The sequence below is a fragment of the Hylaeus anthracinus genome, unplaced genomic scaffold (genome assembly GCF_026225885.1).
Source record: "Hylaeus anthracinus isolate JK02 unplaced genomic scaffold, UHH_iyHylAnth1.0_haploid 11982, whole genome shotgun sequence".
Taxonomy (NCBI): Eukaryota; Metazoa; Arthropoda; class Insecta; order Hymenoptera; family Colletidae; genus Hylaeus; species Hylaeus anthracinus.
Window position 1 is genome coordinate 2557754 of NW_026534330.1, and position 25361 is coordinate 2583114.

General features: G+C 40.6%; 6 protein-coding genes across 16 annotated transcripts; all 6 read right to left on the bottom strand.

The window, feature by feature from the left end:
- Positions 1-3: 3 nt before the first annotated feature.
- LOC128886509 (odorant receptor 4-like) lies at positions 4-2559 on the bottom strand. The gene is made up of 6 exons (XM_054141464.1): positions 1666-2559; positions 1049-1455; positions 724-823; positions 429-530; positions 201-356; positions 4-129 (listed from the first exon to the last, which is right to left on the bottom strand). Exons 1-6 carry the CDS (start codon positions 1987-1989, stop codon positions 61-63), a joined length of 1158 nt encoding a protein of 385 aa, XP_053997439.1. The 5' UTR covers positions 1990-2559; the 3' UTR covers positions 4-60.
- A 468-nt stretch (positions 2560-3027) lies between these two features.
- Positions 3028-6197, bottom strand: LOC128886510 (uncharacterized). Of its 4 annotated transcripts, XM_054141465.1 has the most exons (9): positions 6088-6167; positions 5864-6019; positions 5737-5795; positions 4500-5663; positions 3943-4349; positions 3772-3871; positions 3599-3700; positions 3374-3529; positions 3028-3304 (listed from the first exon to the last, which is right to left on the bottom strand). In XM_054141465.1, exons 4-9 carry the CDS (start codon positions 4791-4793, stop codon positions 3248-3250), a joined length of 1116 nt encoding a protein of 371 aa, XP_053997440.1. In that variant the 5' UTR covers positions 4794-5663; positions 5737-5795; positions 5864-6019; positions 6088-6167; the 3' UTR covers positions 3028-3247. The 4 variants fall into 4 exon arrangements, with proteins under 4 accessions (XP_053997440.1, XP_053997443.1, XP_053997441.1 ...); XM_054141468.1 differs by lacking the exon at positions 5864-6019 and having other exon boundaries at positions 6091-6197; XM_054141466.1 differs by having other exon boundaries at positions 4500-5795.
- On the bottom strand, positions 5739-7302 carry LOC128886239 (uncharacterized). The gene is made up of 5 exons (XM_054140939.1): positions 7039-7302; positions 6481-6852; positions 6088-6189; positions 5864-6019; positions 5739-5795 (listed from the first exon to the last, which is right to left on the bottom strand). Exons 1-5 carry the CDS (start codon positions 7300-7302, stop codon positions 5739-5741), a joined length of 951 nt encoding a protein of 316 aa, XP_053996914.1.
- A 486-nt stretch (positions 7303-7788) lies between these two features.
- Positions 7789-10817, bottom strand: LOC128886496 (uncharacterized). 3 transcript variants are annotated; one of them, XM_054141434.1, is made up of 7 exons: positions 10734-10817; positions 9586-10483; positions 8913-9319; positions 8451-8550; positions 8277-8378; positions 8051-8206; positions 7789-7986 (listed from the first exon to the last, which is right to left on the bottom strand). In XM_054141434.1, the coding sequence occupies exons 2-7, from the start codon at positions 9880-9882 to the stop codon at positions 7918-7920; spliced, it is 1131 nt and encodes a 376-aa protein (XP_053997409.1). In that variant the 5' UTR covers positions 9883-10483; positions 10734-10817; the 3' UTR covers positions 7789-7917. The 3 variants fall into 3 exon arrangements, with proteins under 3 accessions (XP_053997409.1, XP_053997408.1, XP_053997410.1); XM_054141433.1 differs by having other exon boundaries at positions 10729-10817; XM_054141435.1 differs by lacking the exon at positions 7789-7986 and having other exon boundaries at positions 8072-8201; positions 10729-10817.
- A 535-nt stretch (positions 10818-11352) lies between these two features.
- Positions 11353-13613, bottom strand: LOC128886497 (uncharacterized). 2 transcript variants are annotated; one of them, XM_054141436.1, is made up of 6 exons: positions 13198-13613; positions 12489-12895; positions 12026-12125; positions 11852-11953; positions 11626-11781; positions 11353-11561 (listed from the first exon to the last, which is right to left on the bottom strand). In XM_054141436.1, exons 1-6 carry the CDS (start codon positions 13492-13494, stop codon positions 11493-11495), a joined length of 1131 nt encoding a protein of 376 aa, XP_053997411.1. In that variant the 5' UTR covers positions 13495-13613; the 3' UTR covers positions 11353-11492. The 2 variants fall into 2 exon arrangements, with proteins under 2 accessions (XP_053997411.1, XP_053997412.1); XM_054141437.1 differs by lacking the exon at positions 11353-11561 and having other exon boundaries at positions 11647-11776.
- Positions 13614-13628: 15 nt separating this feature from the next.
- LOC128886498 (uncharacterized) lies at positions 13629-25129 on the bottom strand. Of its 5 annotated transcripts, XM_054141440.1 has the most exons (9): positions 21054-21709; positions 19440-19576; positions 15759-19034; positions 15085-15491; positions 14912-15011; positions 14743-14844; positions 14478-14636; positions 14309-14396; positions 13629-14063 (listed from the first exon to the last, which is right to left on the bottom strand). In XM_054141440.1, the coding sequence occupies exons 3-8, from the start codon at positions 16050-16052 to the stop codon at positions 14328-14330; spliced, it is 1131 nt and encodes a 376-aa protein (XP_053997415.1). In that variant the 5' UTR covers positions 16053-19034; positions 19440-19576; positions 21054-21709; the 3' UTR covers positions 13629-14063; positions 14309-14327. The 5 variants fall into 5 exon arrangements, with proteins under 5 accessions (XP_053997415.1, XP_053997417.1, XP_053997413.1 ...); XM_054141442.1 differs by lacking the exons at positions 13629-14063; positions 21054-21709 and adding an exon at positions 24762-25129 and having other exon boundaries at positions 14091-14396; XM_054141438.1 differs by lacking the exon at positions 13629-14063 and having other exon boundaries at positions 14091-14396.
- Between the last annotated feature and the right edge of the window lie 232 nt (positions 25130-25361).

Below are 25361 nucleotides of genomic sequence, written 5' to 3' on the forward strand. Positions count from 1 at the left end.
AGTGCCACATACTTTGATTAATTAGTCAATCACTAATTCCTACAGCATCATTCGACGCAATCAACTTTTGGCCTCTTCATTCAACACTAGTCGCAACGTAGTGAACATGGAAAACACATTTGCAATGTACTAAAAAATCAAAGATCATCCGTTAGGATTTAGGATCGCGATCCTCCGTCTCAAGATAAGTGTTCACTTACCGAGCAAAAGAATTGCAATGACAGAACTGGAACCATGAACGCCAAATGGATGGTTATTGGTTTCTGAGGCAGCAACGCGAGCAGAACGATTTTCTGCATTCTCACAGACTGCTCGTACCATGTCGATTCGTATACGCTTCGCATCGCCTTTTCACTCTGGTAGCAAAAAAGATTTACGTCATAGCAATTGTGAACGCGCGGGGATACAATGGAAAAAAAACACATCACCACTTCCAGCAAGGTATCGGCAGGCCACGCACACATGAAAACCTCCAGTAACGTAGTCCCAGCCAAGAACATGAACTGCACTTTTATCACAATCGGTTGGCGCTGCTTGTAAAAATATATTTACATGTATTATTTCGATTAAAATAATAGCTGTAGCTACTTTTTAAATATCACGAGTATGGAATCGTCAGAGAAAGTTTATGTCAAGTATGAGGTTCCCATGCTAGCTTTCGAGCATCAATAACCTTTCCTAAAGACAATCATAATGTGTAAAATAGCGGATTAATAGACTTACACCAATAATATTCAAGCCGCACAGCACGATTGGGAGCGTGACCATCACTGTCGTGTAGAGGGCTGAATATTGGAGGACATTGACCACTTCCTGTGCATAACTGGAAAGACACTACCTTCGTTACAGCTATTTTGGGTACATCCTTTTATTATTTAATTGATATGAATTTAAAATACATGCACAACGCATCGATTGTATAAGAAAAAATAGACGAAAATCAACGTTCTGTGTCGATTAATTAATAAAGGACATCGGCAAGAGAAGAAATTATCATTTTTATTAAAAAGAGAAAACAATCTTCATTCTGATTAAACTTGTCTCGTACCTTCTCACGTGGTAATATTTTTTTAGACATTCTATCAACATGTCGACGTTCTGAACAACGCGTAGCTCCTCCATGAGTATCTCGAATCGTGCCGCGGTGAACAGCAACAGCAGTGCAACGAACATGTTGACGCACACCATCGCGGAGCATTGCATAAACACATAAGTTTGGTGCAGATAAATCACCGTCTTCACGGGCTCGTAATCGACGGCGAACGGATAGGCTGCGTCAGTTGGAAAGGGCTGATCTATGAACAAAGTTCCTACGACAAAGATACTCGAGGTCACGTAAAACCAAGAGGCAGACATCCCGTAAAACGTCGAGTACTTGTCGACGTATCGTTGGAGGACGCATCTTTCGATCGTCTCTGCTTTCGTGCAAAACTCTGTCATTTCCTCGACCAACACCTGAAAAATGTAACTGCAATTACTGACTCTCAATCGAGTAGATTCATTCATTTTTCTCGCGTCGAAAATGGCAATACTTGTGAGCTTTCGTTAAATATACTACGAAGTTAAATCTACCGTATAGAAAGTATTCGTCTCTCTTTTTCCAAATACTCATTTGTTCTTCTTGAGAAAGACTGATTTCGACTAAAGAATCGTGAGAGACTGTACCTGAATCCGATCGTGATGAACGATACTGAATACCGACTGGCACAAGATGTGAATGAGAGCAAGAGTAAAGCAAGCGACCTTTGTGAGAATGACCGTATCGTCGCGGTGCACATACATTGAGTATAACAGCGGAAAAACGAGTGCCGCGGTGCTAAGCATCGATAGTATTCTGAAGATTTTGAATCGTAGGACCTGAAACCATGTGGCGGTAGATGGCAAAGGCCAATAACAATTTAGAGCTACGCTGAGTCGAGTAAAAGTTATAGCCTTCTCTGGGGATACGTCTCGGAACATAATAGAAGAATCTAAGCACGATGTATTCATAAAGAACAGCCCTTCGAGATTAACTCGCGATAGCAAAGGAGCAACGGAATTAAAAATCGAAACGCTCCGCTATTCCGAAATAAAGTAACTAAACGATATCGCTTTCAGAGGTAAGGTAATCGGTAGAACGTATTTAAAATCGATACAAGTTAGAAGTATAATAGTGCAAAGAGATGCTAGCACGATTTCGCGTGGGAGTACCGTTTAACAATTTAACTACAGAGGTTGAAGTTGCCGATATTATGCGCGTTCCAGCCCTAATAATATCTCTTTACTCCTGCATACGGCTTCCTTAGGGGAAAATAATTTATACAAAACGGCACGTGGAATGCAAATCATTCATGTACCAATGTTGTTGTTCACATGTAATGAAAAGGTATCCACTTACTATATCTTCATAGTATGTATTCTTTTCGTAAAACAGCAGCTGAAGGAAAAATCTTTCACGGAATGCTGTTTTCAATTTGGAGAACGATTGAAATCATAAAGTGTTAGTAATGCGAATGTTTACGTTCGGCTTATTACAAACAAGTGTTGGTATAATACTCACCAGTAACGCAATATTACTATCTTATAATATAAAGCGAGAATATTGCTTCAAAAGAGGTATTCAAATTACTTACATCATATGGGACGTATTGTCATACATGTTACGCCACATACTTTAAACATAGTATTCGCTCACGTTTGGCACGATTTCCTGCTGTTTGTCCTGAGATTTCACAAAAATCATTCATATACTGAATAGAACAAATCTAGAGGATTACATGACAAATTCTATTCACGAAAGGTAATATCCGATTTAATGAACGTTTGTACTTACTATAGAAATGGCATGATAGTTTCCTTTACTTCAAATGATTGTAAATGAACGTAAGCACTGTATTAAACAACAGTAAATGGGTACAGAGAAGCTGTATTTCTCATTTCCAAAATACTTACTTACTTTAATTGCAAATGATTAAAATAGATTGTCTTATGTTTAATGATTCAGACTAGCTATAATTATTCTACTGATTATATTACAAATGACGCATATTTCTGATATTACTAAACATTGTTTATTTGCTCATCTAAATGAATTAACAGAAGCACTGACTATGTTGAGTGGTCAAATAAAATCACAAGTTCGGGAACTATTTACAACAGCTATGCGTGATCATTTATTGCATATTCCGGTTCTCCTTTATTGCTTTGAGAAACATGAAGTCGAGAGCCCTCTATTATACAAGTGGTAAGATTCGGCATGTACCTTCAATTAGTCATTCAACATAACTCGTAAAGCAGTAAACAGAGTAAACGCATTTGACACGTACTGAAATAGATAGATTATCAATAAATGTAAAGAAATAGTAGAATAGCTTAAAAAAAAATATTTCCATACCGAACAAAAAAATTTCAATGACATAACCGGAACGATGCAAGGGAAACTGATGATAACTGGTGTTTGAGGGAGTAACGAATGCAGGACCAGTTTGTGCATTTTCAAATCCTGATTGTACCACACTGATTCGTACACAGTTTGCATAGTGTTGGTACTCTAGTAATAAAAAGGACTCACATAATAGCAATTAAGAACTCGTACAGACGTTTCGAAAAATTACTTTACCACTTCCAACATATTGTCAGCTGGCCACGAACACATAAATACTTCCAATAATGTAACCCCAGCCATGAATATGAACTGCGCTTTTACAGTAGTTGGTGTTTTCTGTTTACAGAAATATGATTACGTTTGCGACAAACAATTGAAGCTGACCAAGAGGAGTGTAATATACTTACACCGATAACATTGAGACCGCAGAGTGCAAGTGGCAAAAGGGCCATAATTACTGTATAGAGAGTTGTATATTGAGCCATGTCAACCACTTCATCTGCATCCCTGGAAAATCAAAACCTTCTTTACATCCCTCCTGAATATACTTGGTATGTGCGCGTCACTTGTTCTCGTACCTTCTCACACGATAATATTTTTTTATGCATTCAATCAACATTTCGACATTTTCAACGGCACGCAGTTCCACCATTAAAATCTCGAATTCCGCTGAAGCGAATATCAACAGCATCGCGGCAAACACGTTGGCGCACGTCATCGCAGAGCATTGCATACAGAAATATGTTTGGTGCAAGAAGATTATCGTTCTGACAGGCTGGTGTTCTACGTCGAAAGGGTATTCAGCTTCTATTGGAAACTCTTCAGGCCCGAAGAGAGCTCCTAATATGAACAAGATCGCAGTGACGTAAAACCAGTATGCAGACAGCGCATAAAAAGTCTTATACTTGTCGACGTATCGTTGTAGGATCTCTCTCTCGTAGGATTGTGCTTTCGCGCAGAAATCGGCCATGTATTCGAGGTACACCTGCAACACTCTAGTCCAGTTACTAACTCTTGAATGGGTATTCGTTTTATTCGGGCCAAAAATAGTAATAGAACTATTATTGACTCGAAAGAATACCGGCTCTGATGAATTTGTCGAAGTAGTTGTTCTAGCTCTTGCGTTGTACGATACCTGAAGTCGTTCGTGATGAGCAATACAAAAACATGCCTGGCTCAAGATATGAAGCACACTGCAAGTGAAGCAGATCACTTTGGTAAGAGTGATCGTATCATTCCTGTGCAGGTATATCGAATATATTAAGGGTAGACCATGCAACGCGGTGCTTAGCATCCCCAGATATCTGAAGAACTTGAAACGAATCACTTGAAATGTTGTGGCATCTGATGGCGGTGGCCAATAACAATTTACAGCTACGCTGAGTTTCGTAAAGGCCATAGCTTTCTCTGGGGTAACGTTATCGAACATAATGATAGAAAATAAGCACGAACATGTATCTGCTCAGCTTTTCACGATAGTGTCAATTATTTTGACAGTCAAAGAGCAGCAGAATGAAGGATCAAAACGTTGCCCGCTTTACACCTAAAGTCACTAAATGATCGTGACTATTATTGGAGCATTACTACTAAATTCAGTATTTCGCGCAAAGGAAATACAGTGGGGCTTGATTAACCATTCTATAATTTAGCTTTAATTGGAGCTATGCAGTACGGTTTCCACTTCAATTAAATCTTCTCACTCCTGCATTCGAGTTTCTTATGTGAAGATAATTCCTGCTGCCGGCATGTGGCGTGCAATTATTCCTTCCAATCAATCATTCATGTGCCGTTATTACCAATCGTGCGTACTAGGAACTTTTTGTGCTTACCATTTCTTTTAATAACGTTCTTTCTCACGTAGCTTCAATCGATAGTAATTTCAACCATCGTAAGCAGTGCTTTAAACTTAGGAGACGGCTGAAAGTACCGATTGAATTTATATGTCTATATTAACATTACAACGTGATAGAATTGTAATTGTTTATGTTTGATAAATTTACAAACTAATGAAAATGTTTGGATAGGATTTTCTGTGATGGCATTCTAATAATGTCAGGATCGATACAGGGTATGTTTCTTGTGTTACTAAGTTTCGTTGATGTGTTTCTCTAAATAAACTAACGGAAATACTTTCTATGTCGAGTGGTCGTCAAATAAACTCACAAAATCAGGAACTACTTGTACTAGCTATACGTGACCATTTATTGTATTTTTCTGTTTATTTTTGTTGCTTTCGAGAAGCACGAAGTCGAGCGACGTATATTACATTGAATGCAAGATCCAGTGTGTATCTTCAATCCTATAATACGTACCCAAATAACACCAATGTATATTTTAAACTACTACTAGTCAATGAGTAATTAACATCGTACCGTCAATCGTTCAACATAACTCGTAAAGCAGTGAACAGGCTAAACGCATTCGAGACGTACTGAAAAACCAGAATATCAATGGATATAAAAATACAATCGAATAGCTTCAAAAAAGATATTTCCATACCGAACAAAAAAATTTCAATGACATAACCGGGACGATGCAAGGGAAACTGATAGCCACTGGCGTTTGAGGGAGTAACGAATGGAGGACCATTTTGTGCATTTTCAAATCCTTATTGTACCACATGGATTCGTACACGGTTTGCATAGTGTTGGTACTCTGATAATAAAAAGGATTCGCGTAATAGCAATTGACAATTCGTACGGAAGTATCGAAAGATACTTTACCACTTCCACCATGTTGTCAGCTGGCCACGAACATATGAAGACTTCCAATAATGCAGTCCCAGCCATGAATATGAACTGCGCTTTTACACCAACTGGTGTTTTCTGTTTACAGAAATACGTTTACGTTTGCGACAAACAATTGAAGCTGACTAAGAGGAGAGTAATGTACTTACACCGATAACATTGAGACCACAGAGCGCGAGTGGCAAAGCGGCCGTAATTGTCGTATAGAGTGTAGTATATTGAGTTATGTTAACCACTTTCTCTGCTTCACTGAAAAGTCAAAACCTTCTTTACATCCCTCCTAAAGATACTTGGTATGTACGTATCACCAGATCCGATAAAGTTTATCTCGTACCTTCTCACACGATAATATTTTTTTATACATTGTACCAACATTTCGACATTTTCAACGGCCCGCAGTTCCACCGTTACAATCTCAAATTGCGCTGCGACGAATATTAACAGCATCGTAGCAAATGCATTGCCGCACGTCATCGCAGAACATTGAATACCAAAATAGGTTTGGTGGAGGAAGATCACTGTCTTTACAGGCTCGTAGTCGACGTCAAAGGGGTATACTACCTCTATAGGAAATGGTTCTGGACGCAAGAGAGCTCCAACGATGAACGCGGTCGCGGTAACGTAAAACCAAAACGCAGACAGCGCATAAAAAGTCTTATACTTGTCGACGTATCGTTGTAGAATCTCTCTTTCGTAAGATTGTGCTTTCGCGCAGAAATCGGCCATATATTCGAGGTATACCTGCAACAATTTGCCGCAGTTACTAACTCTTGAAAAGGTATTTGTTCTATTCGCGCTATAATTAGTAATTCTGATCTATTACAATATGTTCAAAGAAAAGTATACGTGTACCCTAGACTCTTCATTGTACAGAAAATGAAGTAGAATCAGAAGTTTTATTGACCCAAAGAAAAGAAAGGAAAATACCTGGAGTCGTTCGTGATGAGCAATACAGAAGAACGCCTGGCTCAAGACGTGCGCAACACTTATAACGAAGCAGGCCAGTTTAGTAACAGTGATCGTATCGTTTCTGAGGATGTACATCGTATATACTAGCGGTACCATTTGCATCGCTGTGCTGATTATCCCTAGATATCTGAAGAACTTGAAACGAATCACTTGAAATGTTGTGGCATCTGATGGCGGTGGCCAATAACAATTTACAGCTACGCTGAGTTTCGTAAAGGCCATAGCCTTCTCTGGGGTAACGTTATCGAACATAATAAAAGAAAAGTAACGACAGTCAAGAAACAACAGAATGAACAATCTAGACGTTACACTCTTCACACTTAAAGCAACGAAATGTTCGTGACTTCAAAGGTGAAATTAATCGTATAATATTACAGAACTCTATACTTTAGGGAAGGGAAATACAGTGAAACGTTCATTAACCTTTCAATACTTTAGTTTTGATTGAAGCCTTGGAATATGGTTGCTATCCTAATTATATCTTCTATCTCCTGCATTCATTTTTCTAATGTGAATATAATTTATACGAACAGCATGTGGCGTGTGAATCATTTCTTCGAATCAATCATTTATATGCTGCTGTTGCCACTCATACGTGAAGAGTGTGTGCCAACCGTTCCCTCTAATAACATATTATCTGATATAGCTTGAATCGATAGTAATTTCAACCATTATACGCAGTGTTTTAATCTCGGAGAACGGATGAAAGTGTTGATTGGTTCTATAATTCTATTTCAATTATGTATTTTAACATACATTTCATTAACATCGAGATATACTTCGATCTACTACTGCTAATCAACCAGCAGTCTATAAAATAACATTATTTGTACGTATTCAACTTTCGGCGTGCTCGTTCAATACGAGCCGTAAAGCAGTAAATATGGAGAATGCATTTGAAACGTACTGAAACATTACAGATCATCAATCAACGTACGACGAATTAACATTAGAAATACTTTTCACGTACCGAGCAATAAAAGTTCAGCGACAGAACCGGAACGATGAACCCCAAACTGATGGTTAATGGCTTCTGAGGTAATAACGCGAGGAGGACAATTTTCTGCATTTTCACAGTCTGTGCGTACCAAGTCGATTCGTACACTTTTTGGATAGCGTTACTACTCTAACAGTAAAAAAGATTTATAGTAACAGCAATTGAGAACTTGTACGAAGAAAATGAGAAATCAATTCACCACGTCCAACATGACATCAGCTGGCCACACACACATGAAAACCTCCAGAAACGCAGTCCCAGCCATAAATATGAACTGCATTTTTATCATAACCGGTTGCTTCTGTTTGCGGAAACATTATTGCGTACCTTAATTCGCAATCAGCAATCGTTGACACTAGCGTAATATACTTACACTGATAATGTTCACACCGCAGAGCACAAGTGGTATACTGGTCAGAATTATCGTAAGAAGTGCTGTACATTGAGTAACATCAACCACTTCCTGTGCGTAACTGGAAAGACACCACCTTCTCTACAGGTATTCCAAATGTAATTTGCAATTTAAGAGCATACACATCAGTACTCTGGTCTATAGAGACCACCGATAATATTTTTCAAACGTAACACTGCTTTAAGAGAAAGTAAATTTACTCTTGGAAGGTTAATAGCAATTAAAATTCGAACTTTGGATTCGTGTAGCTTTTTAACCGACTTTGAAAAGGCGGAGGTTGCTCAATTCGACATGTATATATATTTTTTTTTTTTTTGAAAAAATATCTCACAAAAACTTGAGTAAATTGTTAGTTGTCGTGTGCTTTATTTCGACCTTGTACAACGTTGTTCACTCGTTCTTTATTCTGATCTTGTTCTGTACCTTCTCACACTGTAATACTTTTTGATGCATCGAATCAACGCTTCAAAGTCATGAACATCGCGTAGCTCCAGCATTAAAATCTCGAGTCGTGCTGCTGCGAACAACAACAACAGAGCAACGTAGGCGTTGGAGCTCGTCATTGCAGCACACTGTATACAGACGTAACTTTGGTGCAAAAAGATTGTCGTCCTCAATGGTTCGTAGTCGACGTCAAACGGATATGCAGCGTCTGTTGGAAAGGGCTGATCTATGAGCAGAGTTCCTAAGACGAACATGGCAGATGTCATGTAAAACCAGGATACAGCCACCATGTAAAACGTCGAATATTTATCCACGTAACGTTGCAGGACAGATCTTTCCTGCGACTTTGCTTTCGCACAGAAGTCTGTCATCTGTGCAATTATCGCCTGCAATACATCGTTGCTGTTACAAAATCTGACAAATGAATTCGCTGAATTGTAATCCATTTCAAGAATTTTCTTTAGTCAAGGATACTTATATAAATGGTATATAAAACATCGTTTCTTTTATTTAAATTCATTGCTTCTATCGTGCTTGGAACGAATAAAAATAATAATGGAAAGATTTATCGAAAGACCAAAAATTATCTCTATAAATTACAGTCTGTTAACTTTCGGAGCACACGTTTTCAAACATATAGTAAAATTCTTACCTGAATCCTATCGTAATGGATGTAGCTCAGAATTGACTGCCCGAAGATGTGTACGATAGCAGAGGTGAAGCAAGTCACCTTGGTGACAGTAAACGTATCAACTTTTATGTTCACGTAGATCGAGTACGATAGCGGGAACAGGAACACCCCGACGCTAAGCATCGCTATAAATCTATAGACTTTGAAACAAAGCACTTGGATCCTCGTGGCAGTTGGCGATGGAGGCCAATAAGCATTTAGAGCCACGCTTAACCGAGTAAAAGCTATCGCCTTCTCTGGAGTTATATTTCGTATCATAATGGGACACGACTGTCACGGCAAATTATTTAAAAACAATAAGGATTTCGAGATCAACTCGAGACAGCAAAGAAGCAACTAAGATTCGAAGCGTTTCTTACATTTGAAACAAAGTAACTAAACAAACGATTCTTATGCGATCTGATCGTGGGATAGACTCGAATATGAATTTAAAATTTACACGGAAGAGAACACTGTAATGAATACTGTACGCAAAGCAGAGGGATGTTAGCGTACTTTCACGTGGTACCAACGATTGGTCAATTCCATTGCGTAGATGATACCCCAGCGCTATCAATATATTATACATTTTGCCGCTGTAATGGTAGCTTGTGAATTATTCTCCACGTTCCCTGATGTTTCTTATGTTAACATTATTTCGTTGAATGGTACTTAGCTTTCGAATACTTGGTGTACCGTTGTTATTCTGCATTTGTAGTAAGCACAGTTCATATCTCATTAGTCGAAGGAATATGTAGCAATTGTTGTAGGTTTAACCATAGCTTTTGAGCCGTTTTCTTCTCAACGTTACTTACAGTTTCATTTCAAATCCCTTCTCAAGATATCGACTATGTGCTTCTGCTTGCTGTTATCGCTAAAACTGAAAATTTGACATATCGAGGTGCAATGCGCCAAAATAGAAGAGCTTCCTTGTGAAACTTGCAAGTGTAGTGACAGAACAAAGTGATTATTATTATTACGATGTATTTAATACAAGTCATTTACTCTAAGGGATGTTAAAATTATGCTTTATGCAGTTCGATGGCGCGAGCAGAGGGAGATCTGGTACTACTAATTTTTTTAAGGTAATTTCCACATAAGTAAGGAAGTGCATTCAGTTATTACATTACTGTTAGGTCATGCTTCAATCGACATTGGTGTTTTTAACCATGATACGCACTGCGGTGAAATAGGAGAACGACGTGTATAGGTACTGAAATAGATATAATAACAATTTACAGCTACGCTTAGTTTCGTAAAGGCCATAGCCTTCTCTGGGGTAACGTTATCGAACATAATAAAAGAAAAGTAACGACAGTCAAGAAGCAACAGAATGAACAATCTAAACGTTACACTCTTCACACTAAAAGCAACGAAATTTTCGTGACTTCAAAGGTGAAATTATTAGTACAATATTACGGAACTCTATACTTTAGGGAAGGGAAATACAGTGAAACGTTCATTGACCTTTCAATAATTTAGTTTACATTGAAGCCTTGGAATATGGTTGCTATCCTAATTATATCTTCTAACTCCTGCATTCATTTTTCTAACGTGAATATAATTTATACGAACAGCATGTGGCGTGTGAATCATTTCTTCAAATCAATCATTGTTGCAACGCCGCCACGCCGTTGTTGACACTCATACGTGAAGAGTGTGTGCCTACCGTTCCCTCTAATAACATATTATCTGATATAGCTTGAATCGATAGTAATTTCAACCGTTATACGCAGTGCCTTAATCTTGGAGAACGGATGAAAGTGTTGATTGGTTCTATAATTCTATTTCAATTATGTATTTTAACATACATTTCATTAACATCGAGATATACTTCAATCTACTGCTAATCAACTAGCAGTCTATAAAATAACATTAGTTGTGCATATTCAACTTTCGGCGTGCTCGTTCAATACCAGCCGTAAAACAGTAAATATGGAAAATGCATTTGAAACGTACTGAAACATTACAGATCATCAATCAACGTACGACGAATTAACATTAGAAATACTTTTCACGTACCGAGCAATAAAAGTTCAGCGACAGAACCGGAACGATACACCCCAAACTGATGGTTAATGGCTTCTGAGGTAATAACGCGAGGAGGACCATTTTCTGCATTTTCGCAATCTGTGCGTACCAAGTCGATTCGTACACTTTTTGGATAGCGTTACTACTCTAACAGTAAAAAAGATTTATAGTAACAGCAATTGAGAACTTGTACGAAGAAAATGAGAAATCAATTCACCACGTCCAACATGACATCAGCTGGCCACACACACATGAAAACCTCCAGAAACGCAGTCCCAGCCATAAATATGAACTGCACTTTTATCATAACCGGTTGCTTCTGTTTGCGGAAACAATATTGCGTACCTTAATTCGCAATCAGCACTCGTTGATACTAGCGTAATATACTTACACTGATAATGTTCACACCGCAGAGCACAAGTGGTATACTGGTCAGAATTACCGTAAGAAGTGCTGTACATCGAGTAACATCAACCACTTCCTGTGCGTATCTGGAAAGACACCACCTTCTTTACAGGTATTCCAAATGTAATTTGCAATTTAAGAGCATACATATCAGTACTCTGGTCTATAGAGACCACCGATAATATTTTTCAAACGTAACACTGCTTTAAGAGAAAGTAAATTTACTCTTGGAAGGTTAATAGCAATTAAAATTCGAACTTTGGATTCGTGTAGCTTTTTAACCGACTTTGAAAAGGAGGAGGTTGCTCAATTCGACATGTATATATTTTTTTGTTTTTTTTTGAAAATATACTTCACAAAAACTTGAGTAAATTGTTAGTTGTCGTGTGCTTTGTTTCGACCTTGTACAATGTTGTTCACTCGTTCTCTATTCTGATCTTGTTCTGTACCTTTTCACACTGTAATACTTTTTGATGCATCGAATCAACGCTTCGCAGTCATGAACATCGCGTAGCTCCAGCATTAAAGTCTCGAGTCGTGCTGCCGCGAATAACACCAACAGAGCAACGTAGGCGTTGGAGCTCGTCATTGCAGAATTCTGCATACATACGTAACTTTGGTGCAAAAAGATTATCGTCCTCAATGGTTCGTAGTCGACGTCAAATGGATATGCAGCGTCTGTTGGAAAGGGCTGATCTAGGAGCAGAGTTCCTAAGACGAAGAGGACAGATGTCATGTAAAACCAGAATACAGCCACCATGTAAAACGTCGAATATTTATCCACGTAACGTTGCAGGACAGATCTCTCCTGCGACTTTGCTTTCGCACAGAAGTCTGTCATCTGTGCAATTATCGCCTGCAATACATCGTTGCTGTTACAAAATCTGACAAATGAATTCGCTGAATTGTAATCCATTTCAAGAATTTTCTTTAGTCAAGGATACTTATATAAATGATATATAAAACATCGTTTCTTTTATTTAAATTCATTGCTTCTATCGTGCTTGGAACGAATAAAAATAATAATGGAAAGATTTATCGAAAGACCAAAAATTATCTCTATAAATTACAGTCTGTTAACTTTCGGAGCACACGTTTTCAAACATATAGTAAAATTCTTGGAAAGGTTCATAGCGACATAGTTGCGATAGACGTTACCTGAATCCTATCGTAATGGATGTAGCTCAGAATTGACTGCCCGAAGATGTGTACGACAGCAGAGGTGAAGCAAGTCACCTTGGTGACAGTAAACGTATCAACTTTTATGTTCACGTAGATCGAGTACGATAGCGGGAACAGCTGCATCCCGACGCTAAGCATCGCTATAAATCTATAGACTTTGAAACGAAGCACTTGGATCCTCGTGGCAGTTGGCGATGGAGGCCAATAAGCATTTAGAGCCACGCTTAACCGAGTAAAAGCTATCGCCTTCTCTGGAGTTATATTTCGTATCATAATGGGACACGACTGTCACGGCAAATTATTTAAAAACAATAAGGATTTCGAGATCAACTCGAGACAGCAAAGAAGCAACTAAGACTCGAAGCGTTTCTCACTTTTGGAACAAAGTAACTAAACAATATGAATATGAATTTAAAATTTACACGGAAGAGAGCACTGTAATGAATACTGTATGCAAAGCAGAGGGATGTTAGCATACTTTCACGTGGTACCAACTATTGGTCAATTCCATTGCGTAGATGCTACCCCAGCGCTATCAATATATTATACATTTTGCCGCTGTAATGGTAGCTTGTGAATTATTCTCCACATTCCCTGATGTTTCTTATGTTAAGATTATTTCGTCGAATAGTACTTAGCTTTCGAATACTTGGTGTACCTTTGTTATTCTGCATTTGTAGTAAGCACAGTTTATATCTCATTAGTCGAAGGAATATATAGCAATTGTTGTAGGTTTAACCATAGCTTTTGAGCCGTTTTCTTCTCAACGTTACTTACAGTTTCATTTCAAATCCCTTCTCAAGATATCGACTATGTGCTTCTGCTTGCTGTTATCGCTAAAACTGAAAATTTGACATATCGAGGTGCAATGCGCCAAAATAGAAGAGCTTCCTTGTGAAACTTGCAAGTGTAGTGACAGAACAAAGTGATTATTATTATTACGATGTATTTAATACAAGTCGTTTACTCTAAGGAATGTTAAAATTATGCTTTATGCAGTTCGATGGCGCGAGCAGAAGGAGATTTGATACTACTAATTTTTTTAAGGTAATTTCCACATAAGTAAGGAAGTGCATTCAGTTATTACATTACTGTTAGGTCATGCTTCAATCGACATTGGTGTTTTCAACTATGATACGCACTGCGGTGAAATAGGAGAACGACGTGTATAGGTACTGAAATAGACAAAGGAACGATTCAAGTATGTGGAACTGTAGATGAATACAATTTACTGTGTATGAAAATTAAAAAATTACCGTCGTGTAATACGACAACGAAAGCTTCGGAAGAATGCCGCTGATTCGAATGGCTTCCAGTATTTGGGATCTCAGAATGATACAAACAATCTTTCTCTGCATTCGAACGTCCTTCTCGATCCAATTTGTATTGTAAGCAGCCACAGCAGTTTTTGCACTCTGGATTGCCGAAAATGAAAAATAAAGAATTGTAAATACAACATACTTGTTTCGTTATATGTACTTGAGTTGATTCATTAAGTAACGTTTAATTTTAATTAATCACCATTTGAATTAGATTATTAGCTGGCCAAGCGTACATGAATAATTCCACGCTAGCGCTGAACACCACTAGAGCATACAAAGCTTTCAAAGGTAACGGTTGACTCTGTTTTTTAGAAAATTGAGAAAACTAAGCGTCACGCTGTCGCATAACATTAATCCATACTACGTACCGTGACCAAGTTCAAACTGCCAAAAATCACGGCTACGTTTGTCGTCGCCACTGTTGCCAAGACTAATATCCTGACGGATCTGTATACTTCCTTCGTGTACCTGCGATTCGATGAGTGATGTAAGAGTGTCGCTTTGGATACGGATTTTTTTTAAACATTCTATAATCGCTTACCTCAAAAGTTCAACGTGCTTTCTTATCCAGTCGTTGAGCTCTCCGTCCGACTTGACCTCCCGCAACAGGATCGTTAAAAGCTCGTACCTGGCCGACACGTATCGCAGAAGAAGGGCAACTTGAGCGTCGATCGCCATGCCCGCGGAGGCCTGGAAGCCAACAAGCGACTGATGCAGAAATATAATGCTCTTCAGCGGCTGCCGTTCCACCGGGAACGGGTATTTCGCATGCGTAGGAAACGTCTGCGGCGTGTACAACGGGCCAGCTATAACGAACGCTGTGGTAATGAAACACCAGAATATGTAAACCCCATGGAAGCATTTGTATCTGTCCACGTAGCGTTGAAGGACGATTCTCTCTTCCTTGGTGGCGCGCTTGCAGAAGTCCTCCAGGTCGAAGAACAGGGCCTGAAAGCACCTAAATTTTCACTTGCCAAAATTTCAGGGTCGGCATTTTCAAAGGAATAATAAGGTTTAAGATTTCCAGGTATCCTTGGCAAAAAAGATGTGTCTATCGTTTCGCGAGTCATTTGGATAATTCTTCATCCTTGAAAAAGTTAACTAAGCATCAGAACACTTTCCTTTTCTCAAAGGACACCTGGAAGCCTCAAAAAGTGTCAACAGCTAAAACCTCGCCTCTGAAAGCCTCGAATATCAAGGAAGCTGTAAACTTACTTGAAATCGTTTCTGCTGCACGCGGCAAACTGCCATTTTAATCGCCACCTGGGCGACAGCCGAGAAAAGACTCACTGTTTTTCCAAGAATTATGGGCTCTTTACCGTACTCAAAAATTGATCCTAACAGTGGCAAGAGCAGTACCAGCGAGCTAAAGAATGAGACGTACCACATTATATTGAAGAATGCAAGTTGAGCTTTGGTCGCCAGAAGCGAAGGTGGCCAGGAAAACACCAACGCCACGCTGTATTTCGTGAACCTGATCGCCTTCTCTGGGGTCACGTGGAACCCCATCGCTATTAAATGTCTTTGCGACAGAAGAATACAGAACTTTACTTTCTAATCTCTCTGCTCATGCACAATTTTGAAAATCTTCGAGAGAGAAAATTTTTCCCGCGTTTCGCCAGGCCCGTAGAACTTGGAAACAAAGTAATCTTGTTTCTCGAATCAATTTCTTCTCATAAAAGGATGATAATTCCCGGCTATAATCGACCTGGAGTTGCTATCGCGAACATCATCGAACGGTAGATAACGTTAATAAATTACGCGCAGTCCAGCATGCCGTGTAATCAAGATTCATTGCTGGTTATAACAATTTTATCGTCTCGTGAGAATGCTGCACGTTCTCCGATTTAGTAGAATCCGAGCGATTTTAAGAGCCTGTTACAAAGTGTTCTCTTTAAACTACCGAGGGAAGGGTTTAGATAAAAATGTGGAAAATGTTGCGTAGTGGTCCAAGCTAATGGAGTGTTTCGTTTAAAGCAACGTTGCCCAAGATAGACAACTACGCTTCTTTCCAATGAAAATTTCTACGTGACAAAATTTACAGGAGCATTCTGCATCTCAAAAGTGAATTTTTCTGCAAGGCTTTCGTATGTTGCAAAACCCAATTTACTGCGGGATAGTAATTTACTTCAATGATGTTTGTATAATAATTCTTACCGGCGATAGTGCTGAAGTCTCATTCCATTCTGGCTCGATAACGTTGGATGTGATATCGAAGCGACCTCTAGCTGAGATGAACAAAATTTTTATCGTGTGAAACATTTCGAGTCGTTTTGGGACTTTAGTCGAGTCGTATACAAAAAATTTCATCGAACGTCTAATTCAAAATTGATAGAATTTATGAAATTATTTCTCTCGACTGTCAGTAAAATTGAGCTTATCGTTCGGTGGTATCGTACCAGCAATCGATACCGTACAACGTTATCCAACCATGGCAAGTCAGTACCATACGGAAACAGAACTGCACGACTCTATACATGTATAACTAGTTGTACCATTTCTATTTCTGCACCTATTGCTTCTCTGCATTATGCATCTCTGCATTTCGTACCAGACGATTGGATTTCACGACAAGCCAGTTCTATCGAGCATTGACTTAATATCAGGGATTCTAGTTGCCGAATGGTGTAATATTTTCGCTTAATTTTCTCTTCAGTCGAGTGAAATTACACCCAGAAATTTTGCATATATACGAACGCTTGGAAAGAGTTACAACTTCCTACAACTCTCGACGAGTGGCTGTGAAATTCCTGAGTAAGCTTTTCGCGGAGTATAAAACCCGGACAGTCTCATGCCTTAAAGAAACGTTTCAAATTTGCAATGCGACGAGGAAACGCCGAGCAGCGACAGGCCTCCCCGATCATAATCCACGGAAGTTCGAGGCCGTATTAAACTTTATATTACCATTCGCTCTGTAAAGGTTTCATGTACACGGCTTATATTGTCACGCCTGGCCCCACCCACGGGCTCCACCAATTTACGACCGACGTTTCGTCGTCCACGATCGCGTGATATCCTTTTTTTCCCTCGCCCACAAACAGGGAGACGTCTCTATTGATTTGCGACACGGACACGTAAATGGGGTTGGTTTCTGAAAAATTTGGGGAAAGTCGAATGCGAGTTAGGGTGGTTTTCGTTACGTAAATTGCCTGAGACCTGTCCATCGCGAGCTACATACTCATCCAACGTTCAATATAATACGTAAATTTGTATCAATTTTTTCTATAGATTTTTTAATTCGTCGATGACAATAATTTAATGATTCAAGAATTTAGGAATTCAATTTTTAAATGGATTATAGAATCGGATGCGCGGCAGTGTGAGCTGTGAACGAATCGATGAAACATATTATCGGCAATTTCGTCGGTCCCAGTGACGTAGCAGTCGGGAAACGAATCGGAAAGCGTCGAGATTCCCAGCGTCCCGTAATAATATGATAAACTCAGTCGATCAATTTTCTTCGACCGCACGGATATTCCATTTAATCGAAACGGGACGCTGCGCGCGTAAACAAACGCGGAAAGCCATCGTGATTGGTAGGCGACGTTTTTATTTCCCCGGTTCGATTCCACGCTGGACGAAAATTATTACGTATTCAGTAGCCGCGTTAACGGACACGGCTCGGTGTGCGGCCGTTATCCAAACCGACGTACTCAGTTTGCCTGAAATAATCGGCTCGACGCACGGCGTTCGATGCAACAAAATTCCCAAAACGTGGCCACAATGAGTAATTATGAAATTCGGGAAATAAACACGATCTTGTCTGATGGTGGAACCGGATCTCATGTTTATTTGCGATGCAGTCGCTTGAAATTAATGACTGGCAATAGTTGATCGTACTTGGGCTATTTTGATAAATAATAACAATGGGACGATTCACGGTGACAGGTGCTTCGTAGATCAGAGCGCCTGTGGATAGGATCTACCAAAGAAACTTTTACTTTTATTTCGAATAAGTAAACAATCCCTCAAATTCATACCAATAATAATAGACGTGTGAAGTACTAATAAAGTGATACGTCGACTCGATGTCCGCGTTCATTGTTCGAGAGTCGTAAAATCTCAGTTGATCACAGCCCCGCTGTGTTTATTCTCACCGATTTTACGGTTAGTATCTTCTCACGGACGCACGTGTGGGGCGTCAGTTTACGATGAACGCGTAACGAGGACGGAAATTTTTGTGTAACGACGTCGATCGTTGTGTTTTGCATACGAGACTCCCGATGAAATTGATAATCGCGGCCGGGTCGCATTCGCCCCGCTCGTTACGCTGAATTTGACGTTAAATCCCGCGGGATCGATTCCACGAAAACTTGGATATGTGATCAGTCACGAATGTGTATTGTTTCAGGATTGTTCGAACGGATCGATGATTGATCAGGCGACGATTATTTCGTGCAGCTGTTCCGATCGACGCGACATCCTGGTGATTCTGGTCGGTTGTATAGTATCTAGTACTTCTCGATTTCCACCTCCTTGTTGAAGCATTTACTGTGAAAAGAAGGTAATCTAGTTAACGTTTGCATGTTTTAAACAAGTTGTATTAATAATTAATAATACGAAATTTGTGGACAATCTTTCAGTTGTGTATTTTGAAAATGAAACCATCGTGATGGAACGATGTGAAAGTAATTTGATCGTTAGATCGGTGGCTGATACACGACGCAGATTAACTTGATAACGTCGAAGCGATTTCATTAGTCGGCACGATTAACCTTATCGTTTCCAGAATCGGTGGTCTTTCATTAGCGCAAAGTATACTGTCCGTTGCGTGACTTACGACCGATACATACCGAAGGCAATGTACGGAAACGCGAGCTTATCGCGTGCAGCGATAGACTCTTTAGACACAAATTACGCGTAAAGCATCTTTTTGTTGTTTTAAAAAATACTCACTTGTAAACGATCGTTGGAATGAGAACAATTAGCACGACCCCAGCCGCACATACTGTTACAGATAAAAGAATTTCCGATTCGGAGAACGTCGTTTTCTTCCCTATGCTCGCTTTCGATGTGATTTCATGGTGACCTTCCTGAAATATGAAGAGAAACATGAATTAGCGTATGCTTTTCAACAAGAATGTTTCCTCCTCGGTATCCTTCTCATTTCAGCAAATCGAGTCAACGCAAACTAATGAAATACAAGGCGAAGCTGACATTCGTGTTCGGTTAGGATTTTTGTATCGGGAACCGAAACACCCTCTATCGAGTTTCGAAGAGTAGCGGGGGCTGATTAGGATTCCCGACGCGCGTGTTGCGCAAGAAGGCGTTAATCCCTTAAGTAGCGATAACACAACGAAACTTTCTAATCCAGTTTTCGACGCGTGTTCGCTTGAGCGCCGTCTCTATCCTCCCCTTCACCCTCGTTTCTGACACTGGGCCGCGCAGTCACCCCTTTGTTCTGTTTCACCGAACACGAGGACTAACGAGACAAACAAAATTCCCGCGGTTAGCCCATTCTCGCCTGCGAACAATCGGACAACGAATTAATTAAACCGAAGAAAACTTGGACCATTTCCACCAGCGGCCGTGGGACTTCTGAAGAACGAATCCCTCGAGAGACTGTTTTCGTTTCGAACGCGCTTTACCCTTGTATCGTGAAAAAAAGGATGAGGTAGGTACGGTTCTCGTTGCTATCGCACAATGTTCTCTTCTAACTGAAATTCAAAAATTCACTTTACGCTTGAGATGGAATAAATGAGAACAACTTTCGTGTACAGAAAAAGGTTTCGAGAGCCTCCGACGATGTTTTAAAAACGTCGGAGAAGCTAAGATTTCTAAATCATGTACCATCTAACCGTATCTCATCTTTTAATGTCAATCTTTGGCTCTGTTTTCTCATGACCACTCATTTCTTGTAGCTTTGGCGACCTCGCGTGGGATCGAGCGCAACGATTTCCTGAGCTCGACGGCCGACTTGTCCTCTGGTTCTCATTAAAAGTTTCGCGGACAGGCTGGTTCTTCCGTCGTGGGCCGGCTTATTGTTTAACTTGGCTCGTTAGAATCGCTCGAGCTGAAAACGCAATATCGGCCGCATAAACAGTTTAATCGCACGACAATCCGGCGGACTTTCGGCGCGCGAAACTTTACGACGCCACGCGCGCACGAGTCGATAGTTATGCATTCGGCGAAAACAAGGGAACTTCCGGCTTAAAGTTCCGCGGTGACGTTCACCGCCTGAAGGAGCCAACGAGTTTCCTCGGTTGCTGAAAATTTAGGCAGCCCGGCTACAGCCCGACGAGACGTCGAAATATTGGAGATCTTGAATTTAGTTGGAAGGTAAAAAAATGAGATGTGCAAATTCGAAGAATCTCCCAAACAACGTTCTCGAAAATGGCTCGTGATTATACAAAATTGTACATTATTACTTTATAATTACAAGCTTTGTTTCAGTTTTGATCCTGAAGGCTCTCAAGCACTACAAAAATTCTGTTGATAACCTAATCTCTATCTATTGCAATCTTATCTGAATGTACATAAATCAGGCGTAGGTTGAAATGGTGAACTTACCTGAAATTTTGTCGCTAGGCAGAGCGCAGCCCAGGAAAGCGCGAGAAAAAGCGTAGTTTGCTGAAACATTTTCGTACAGCGATCGCGACGAGCGTAAAACGACTCCAGAAAATTTCTCTACCTGTCACGCGTTATTATCTTTCCGCGAAGGCTCACGACAGCGATAAAACGGTCTATTGACGGATCGTCGTTTTACGTCGGACTTTATCGCTCGCGATGCACGTGGTGGGGTGGGTGTCTTATCTGGTGCAGACAACATATTTTATGTATGCGCCGTGCACGCGTGCCTGGTACATCTTGGTCACAGGTGCAGTCTTCCGTGAATCAATGGCGAATCAACGCGAACGTATTCGCGGCCATGAATGCGAACGAACGGTATCTCAATCTCTTATGCCTCTTCTATTTTTATTACGTGCGCGGACAAGCAGTTCGCAATGTTTTCACGCGCATGGAAAACCAGTTCGAATTTGAATCATTTTGCTACCTGTCACTGAGGAAAATAGGACATATATAGCATAGCTCTTCTGTCATTTCATTCGAGAGCAATTAGGTTATTAGATCTCTGGTTAATCTCGTTCCGTCGAGTGTCTGGCAAATATTTTTCAGTTCTGTTTCTCGAGAAATTGAGATCGAACAAATGCTTCGCGACGAATGAATCGGTTAATGCGTCATCGTTGATTCTAGTATTTAATTAGAATTTATGTAGCTTTTGTCTAGGTCGATCTCGTAGAGGTGTTACAACTTTAAGGTAGTAACATTACTATGCTTGAGAAAGTCTGTCTTTTTTTATATATTAAACGTGTACGTACCACGCTGTCTAAACGATTCTAACAGTCATTGTTTTCAGGTTTGATCGTGAGGAGGCTTCAACGACCTCTGTACCAAGCAATTTCAGCGTGCAAAGTTTCGGAACTGTTTAATTCTCCAGCTCGAAGGTACCTTGGTATTTACGGTACCAATCTGTGCTATCGATTTCTGTGTCAACATTGTAAGATATAGGGGCACTTTTATCAGAAATACTGCAAGAATGCACGGAATCTTCTTAGAGCAACTATCCAGGTAATCGTCGATCGAGCATAAATCCCTTGGTAAATGAAACGTCAGCGAACGGGACGTATAACGAAGATCTCCGTCAAAGACGCGACGGATGTTTATCGTTTCATCCGACGCGGCTCAAAGTTGAACGTATCGTTCGCCACGAAACGGCGTATCAATGCTGTTATAACCGCGATATGCTACGTTTTTTAACGATGAAGCGCGTACCCGTCGATGCCGTCAAACGTGCTGCTGCGCCGCGAAATGAAAAAGAAAGAAAAAAATCGACCAAACACAGACCAATGAAGAGGAACGGAGCGGAGACGAGAGGAGGAAAAACAGGAACTACACGGTGTACACCTGTTTCCGGCACTTTTTGCTTCTCATTCCGCCACTGCAGGCTCAAAGGACATCAGCGGAAATTCCATACGCGCGCCGGCTACCGGGTACCCACCCATCGATCCTGTTCCTTTTTCATTTCGTCGCCAATTTACATCACGCCCTGAACCGAGCTTCGCTTCGTTACCGTTCGCTGACCAAAGTTAATGGAATAACCGACGAATCGACCAACTCGATTCTGTTCATCTCAGCCACGCCACGGTGTTACCTTGCACCGTTTTCTCGTGAAAACGCCCCGCGACGTCACATCGCGCTCATATAGCGATAAATAAAATATGAATAAAATGTTGTTTCTCGAGGTGTTCAATTTTCAAGACGATCCTGATGAACGAAAATTAAAGATGGAAGCATGTTTTGTTATTGGATTTATCGTTGGCAAGGAGACAACTTTATTTTGAATCGATAAGAATTCTTCAATGGACGAATCCGAGAAATCTCTAGTGCAGCTCCGTTTACGATGAAGCAAGGGAAAATGAAGCTCTTCGTTGACCTAAAGGATTTCACTGGAAGTAGCCGCTGTCCGCTACAAAGGAACACAGAAATCGAAGGTGTCCGCGCGCGTGACATCCGCAATCTGTTATGGGGTGACAGGCAATATCCAATTTAACAAAGTTTCAAACTACATGCACAACGCTAACCAGATCCCTAACTAAATTAACGACAGGATAACGATCCTCTGTGCGTTGTCCTCGCCTTCCGGAGCAATTTATCGCGGCCTTCCGCATTGCGTGTCACAGAGCTGCGACGTTTATTTAAGGGATTACTACGACAGCTCGAGAAAATTAAATTTGTATCATCTACTTTCATATCTAAACCTTTTAACACCGCGACGGGCCTTCTATCCGCGGTGACAACGTACTCCTCGGAGTCCCGCACGGCGACATTTTACTTTATCAAATTTTATGGAATAGAAGGCTCGGTTATTTCTCCGTCTGCTGGACACACCAGTTCTCCTCGGGGGAATCGGCGAAACAATCTGTAATATATCGAGATCGACAAACGGCAAGGAGACGCGGGATTAAGTGAAATCGATAAACGAAACGGTCTGGGGACCTCCATTTCTTCCCTCGTCGCTCCTTTTTGTCCCGTTTTCTTTTCCCATTGTCGTCGATGCTACGGCGCGGGTATTCGCCGGTGATATCGTGGTTCCTGCAGGAAACCGCAGCATCTCCAGAGACGTCGCAGGAAATCTTCATTATCGGTACGGATGGAAAGAGGAGAAAATCCGGGGAAAATGGTCGTCGGTACGACGACGTCGATGCGGAGGGCAGGTCGCGAGACCAGGTGCGGAAGTTTCGAACCCAGCGGGGAGAGAAATCGCGTACATGGGTCTTGCATCAGAGCGTAATAAAGGCGATGAGCGTTCTTTCATCAGGGGAAAAAAGTTTTGTCCCGTTTTGCCGCCGGGAACTTCCGCGACGCGAAGAAAATCCAGTTTGTCCCTGGATGAATATGCATGGAACGGAAACCCGCGGAAGGCCCGACGATATAGGTATCGTTCTTAATGCAACTCGCGGGTATATGTTCGCGAAAATGTAAAGAAAAAGGGAAACCAAAGACGCGTCTTTCCACTCCCTTTGTGTGTTGGAAAGAGAATAAAAAGGAACGTCCTGGGAGACGGAATCACTCCTTTAAAGAAATTATCGAATGGTTTGCGAACTGTTTTTCCTTGGCATCGAATCGATATCAATAATTTCACCAATTTAATAAAACCGAGTCCGAGCAAAGAAATGAAACAGGAAAAAGCTGAGAGAGAGAAAACCTAGAGCACTTTACAAGCACCCACTTAATGAAATTTGTAACCGTCGAAATACTCGGAGCAACAGATAGTCGATGGCGCGAAATTTATCGAAGCGTGAAATATCAGGTATGTAATCTCGCGTCTCGACTTCGTATTCCTCGTCGAGCGACATTTTCTCGCAACGGAAGGCAACGTTTCCTTAAACGATCGACACTGGGTCAGAAAAAGGGAGAACTTGCGTTTGCTGCCAGGATACGCCGCGTGCCTTAATTTAATTTTTACTCGCGCGAATTGCCGCGCCCGAATAATCCACAGGGAAATACTCGACCGTGCTTTCCTTGACGTGTTCCTTTTATTCGGCGTGCAAGCGCGTTCGTTTCGTCGGTATTCTTCCAGTTTCAGCGCATGTGAACGAACACGCGTGCGTACATGTGTACGTAAGTACAATCAGACCCTGTTGAACACGGAAACGAGGAAGCATCGTGTTCCCAGTGCTCGCACGAACGCATCGACATTTCCGACGTAATAGAAACCTTCTGTTGCAAATTTCCTCGGCAGCTTTCGACGCATCCTCATCGAACTCGTGCTGCTTCCTCGATGAACCGACAATCTGAATCCCATTGAGTTGAATTTTTTTTCTGACATCGACCGATAAACTATACCGTAACGTTTATATGTCCCAGAGAACGAGAGACATAAAATGGATAGCAGCCTGGATTTGAAAAGTTTGAGATTTTCGAGAATTACAACTTTTTAGTGAATTCATACTATTTTTATGTTATTTCCATCTTTTTTTATAATCACCCAGCTGTTTGTTGTTCAAAACGAGACAGATCTCTGCGAATTGCAGTTCTGTTAAAAATACGAAACACAAGTGTAAGCCGTACGTTCCGAGTGTCGATAATACCATGGCCAACAATAGGAAAATATTAACGTTGTTACTGCGAACGCCGAGCATAATATATAGAACGAATACAGCGAAGGTATCTTGTTACTGGAATTATGTTAACGAGAGGTACGTTGTAACCGCGCGAGAGATAGATTTTCCCCGCGACCAAACCCCTGCATTAGATAGCCCGTCATTCGAACCACTAATACCCACTCGATGATTTATTAATTACAATCATTGTAAT

Coding starts and splice junctions, on each gene's coding strand:
- LOC128886239 (XM_054140939.1), bottom strand. CDS start 7,302: ATGGCCTTTACGAAACTCAGCGTAGCTGTAAATTGTTATTGGCCACCG. Junction 6,190..6,480: donor TTGAAAATGTCGAAATGTTG/GTACAATGTATA, acceptor TTCTGTAAACAG/AAAACACCAGTTGGTGTAAA. Junction 5,796..5,863: donor CATTGAAATTTTTTTGTTCG/GTATGGAAATAT, acceptor CTGGTTTTTCAG/TACGTCTCGAATGCGTTTAG.
- LOC128886510 (XM_054141468.1), bottom strand. CDS start 4,793: ATGTTCGATAACGTTACCCCAGAGAAAGCTATGGCCTTTACGAAACTC. Junction 3,530..3,598: donor CTGACAATATGTTGGAAGTG/GTAAAGTAATTT, acceptor TTTTATTACTAG/AGTACCAACACTATGCAAAC. Junction 3,305..3,373: donor CATTGAAATTTTTTTGTTCG/GTATGGAAATAT, acceptor TATCTATTTCAG/TACGTGTCAAATGCGTTTAC.
- LOC128886498 (XM_054141440.1), bottom strand. CDS start 16,052: ATGGGGTTCCACGTGACCCCAGAGAAGGCGATCAGGTTCACGAAATAC. Junction 15,492..15,758: donor TGCAGCAGAAACGATTTCAA/GTAAGTTTACAG, acceptor AGGTGCTTTCAG/GCCCTGTTCTTCGACCTGGA. Junction 14,637..14,742: donor CTAATAATCTAATTCAAATG/GTGATTAATTAA, acceptor TCGGCAATCCAG/AGTGCAAAAACTGCTGTGGC.
- LOC128886509 (XM_054141464.1), bottom strand. CDS start 1,989: ATGAATACATCGTGCTTAGATTCTTCTATTATGTTCCGAGACGTATCC. Junction 531..723: donor GCGGCTTGAATATTATTGGT/GTAAGTCTATTA, acceptor TTTTACAAGCAG/CGCCAACCGATTGTGATAAA. Junction 130..200: donor CATTGCAATTCTTTTGCTCG/GTAAGTGAACAC, acceptor TTGATTTTTTAG/TACATTGCAAATGTGTTTTC.
- LOC128886497 (XM_054141436.1), bottom strand. CDS start 13,494: ATGATACGAAATATAACTCCAGAGAAGGCGATAGCTTTTACTCGGTTA. Junction 12,126..12,488: donor AAGTATTACAGTGTGAAAAG/GTACAGAACAAG, acceptor GTGTCTTTCCAG/ATACGCACAGGAAGTGGTTG. Junction 11,954..12,025: donor GCGGTGTGAACATTATCAGT/GTAAGTATATTA, acceptor TTCCGCAAACAG/AAGCAACCGGTTATGATAAA.
- LOC128886496 (XM_054141434.1), bottom strand. CDS start 9,882: ATGATACGAAATATAACTCCAGAGAAGGCGATAGCTTTTACTCGGTTA. Junction 8,379..8,450: donor GCGGTGTGAACATTATCAGT/GTAAGTATATTA, acceptor TTCCGCAAACAG/AAGCAACCGGTTATGATAAA. Junction 7,987..8,050: donor CGCTGAACTTTTATTGCTCG/GTACGTGAAAAG, acceptor GTAATGTTTCAG/TACGTTTCAAATGCATTCTC.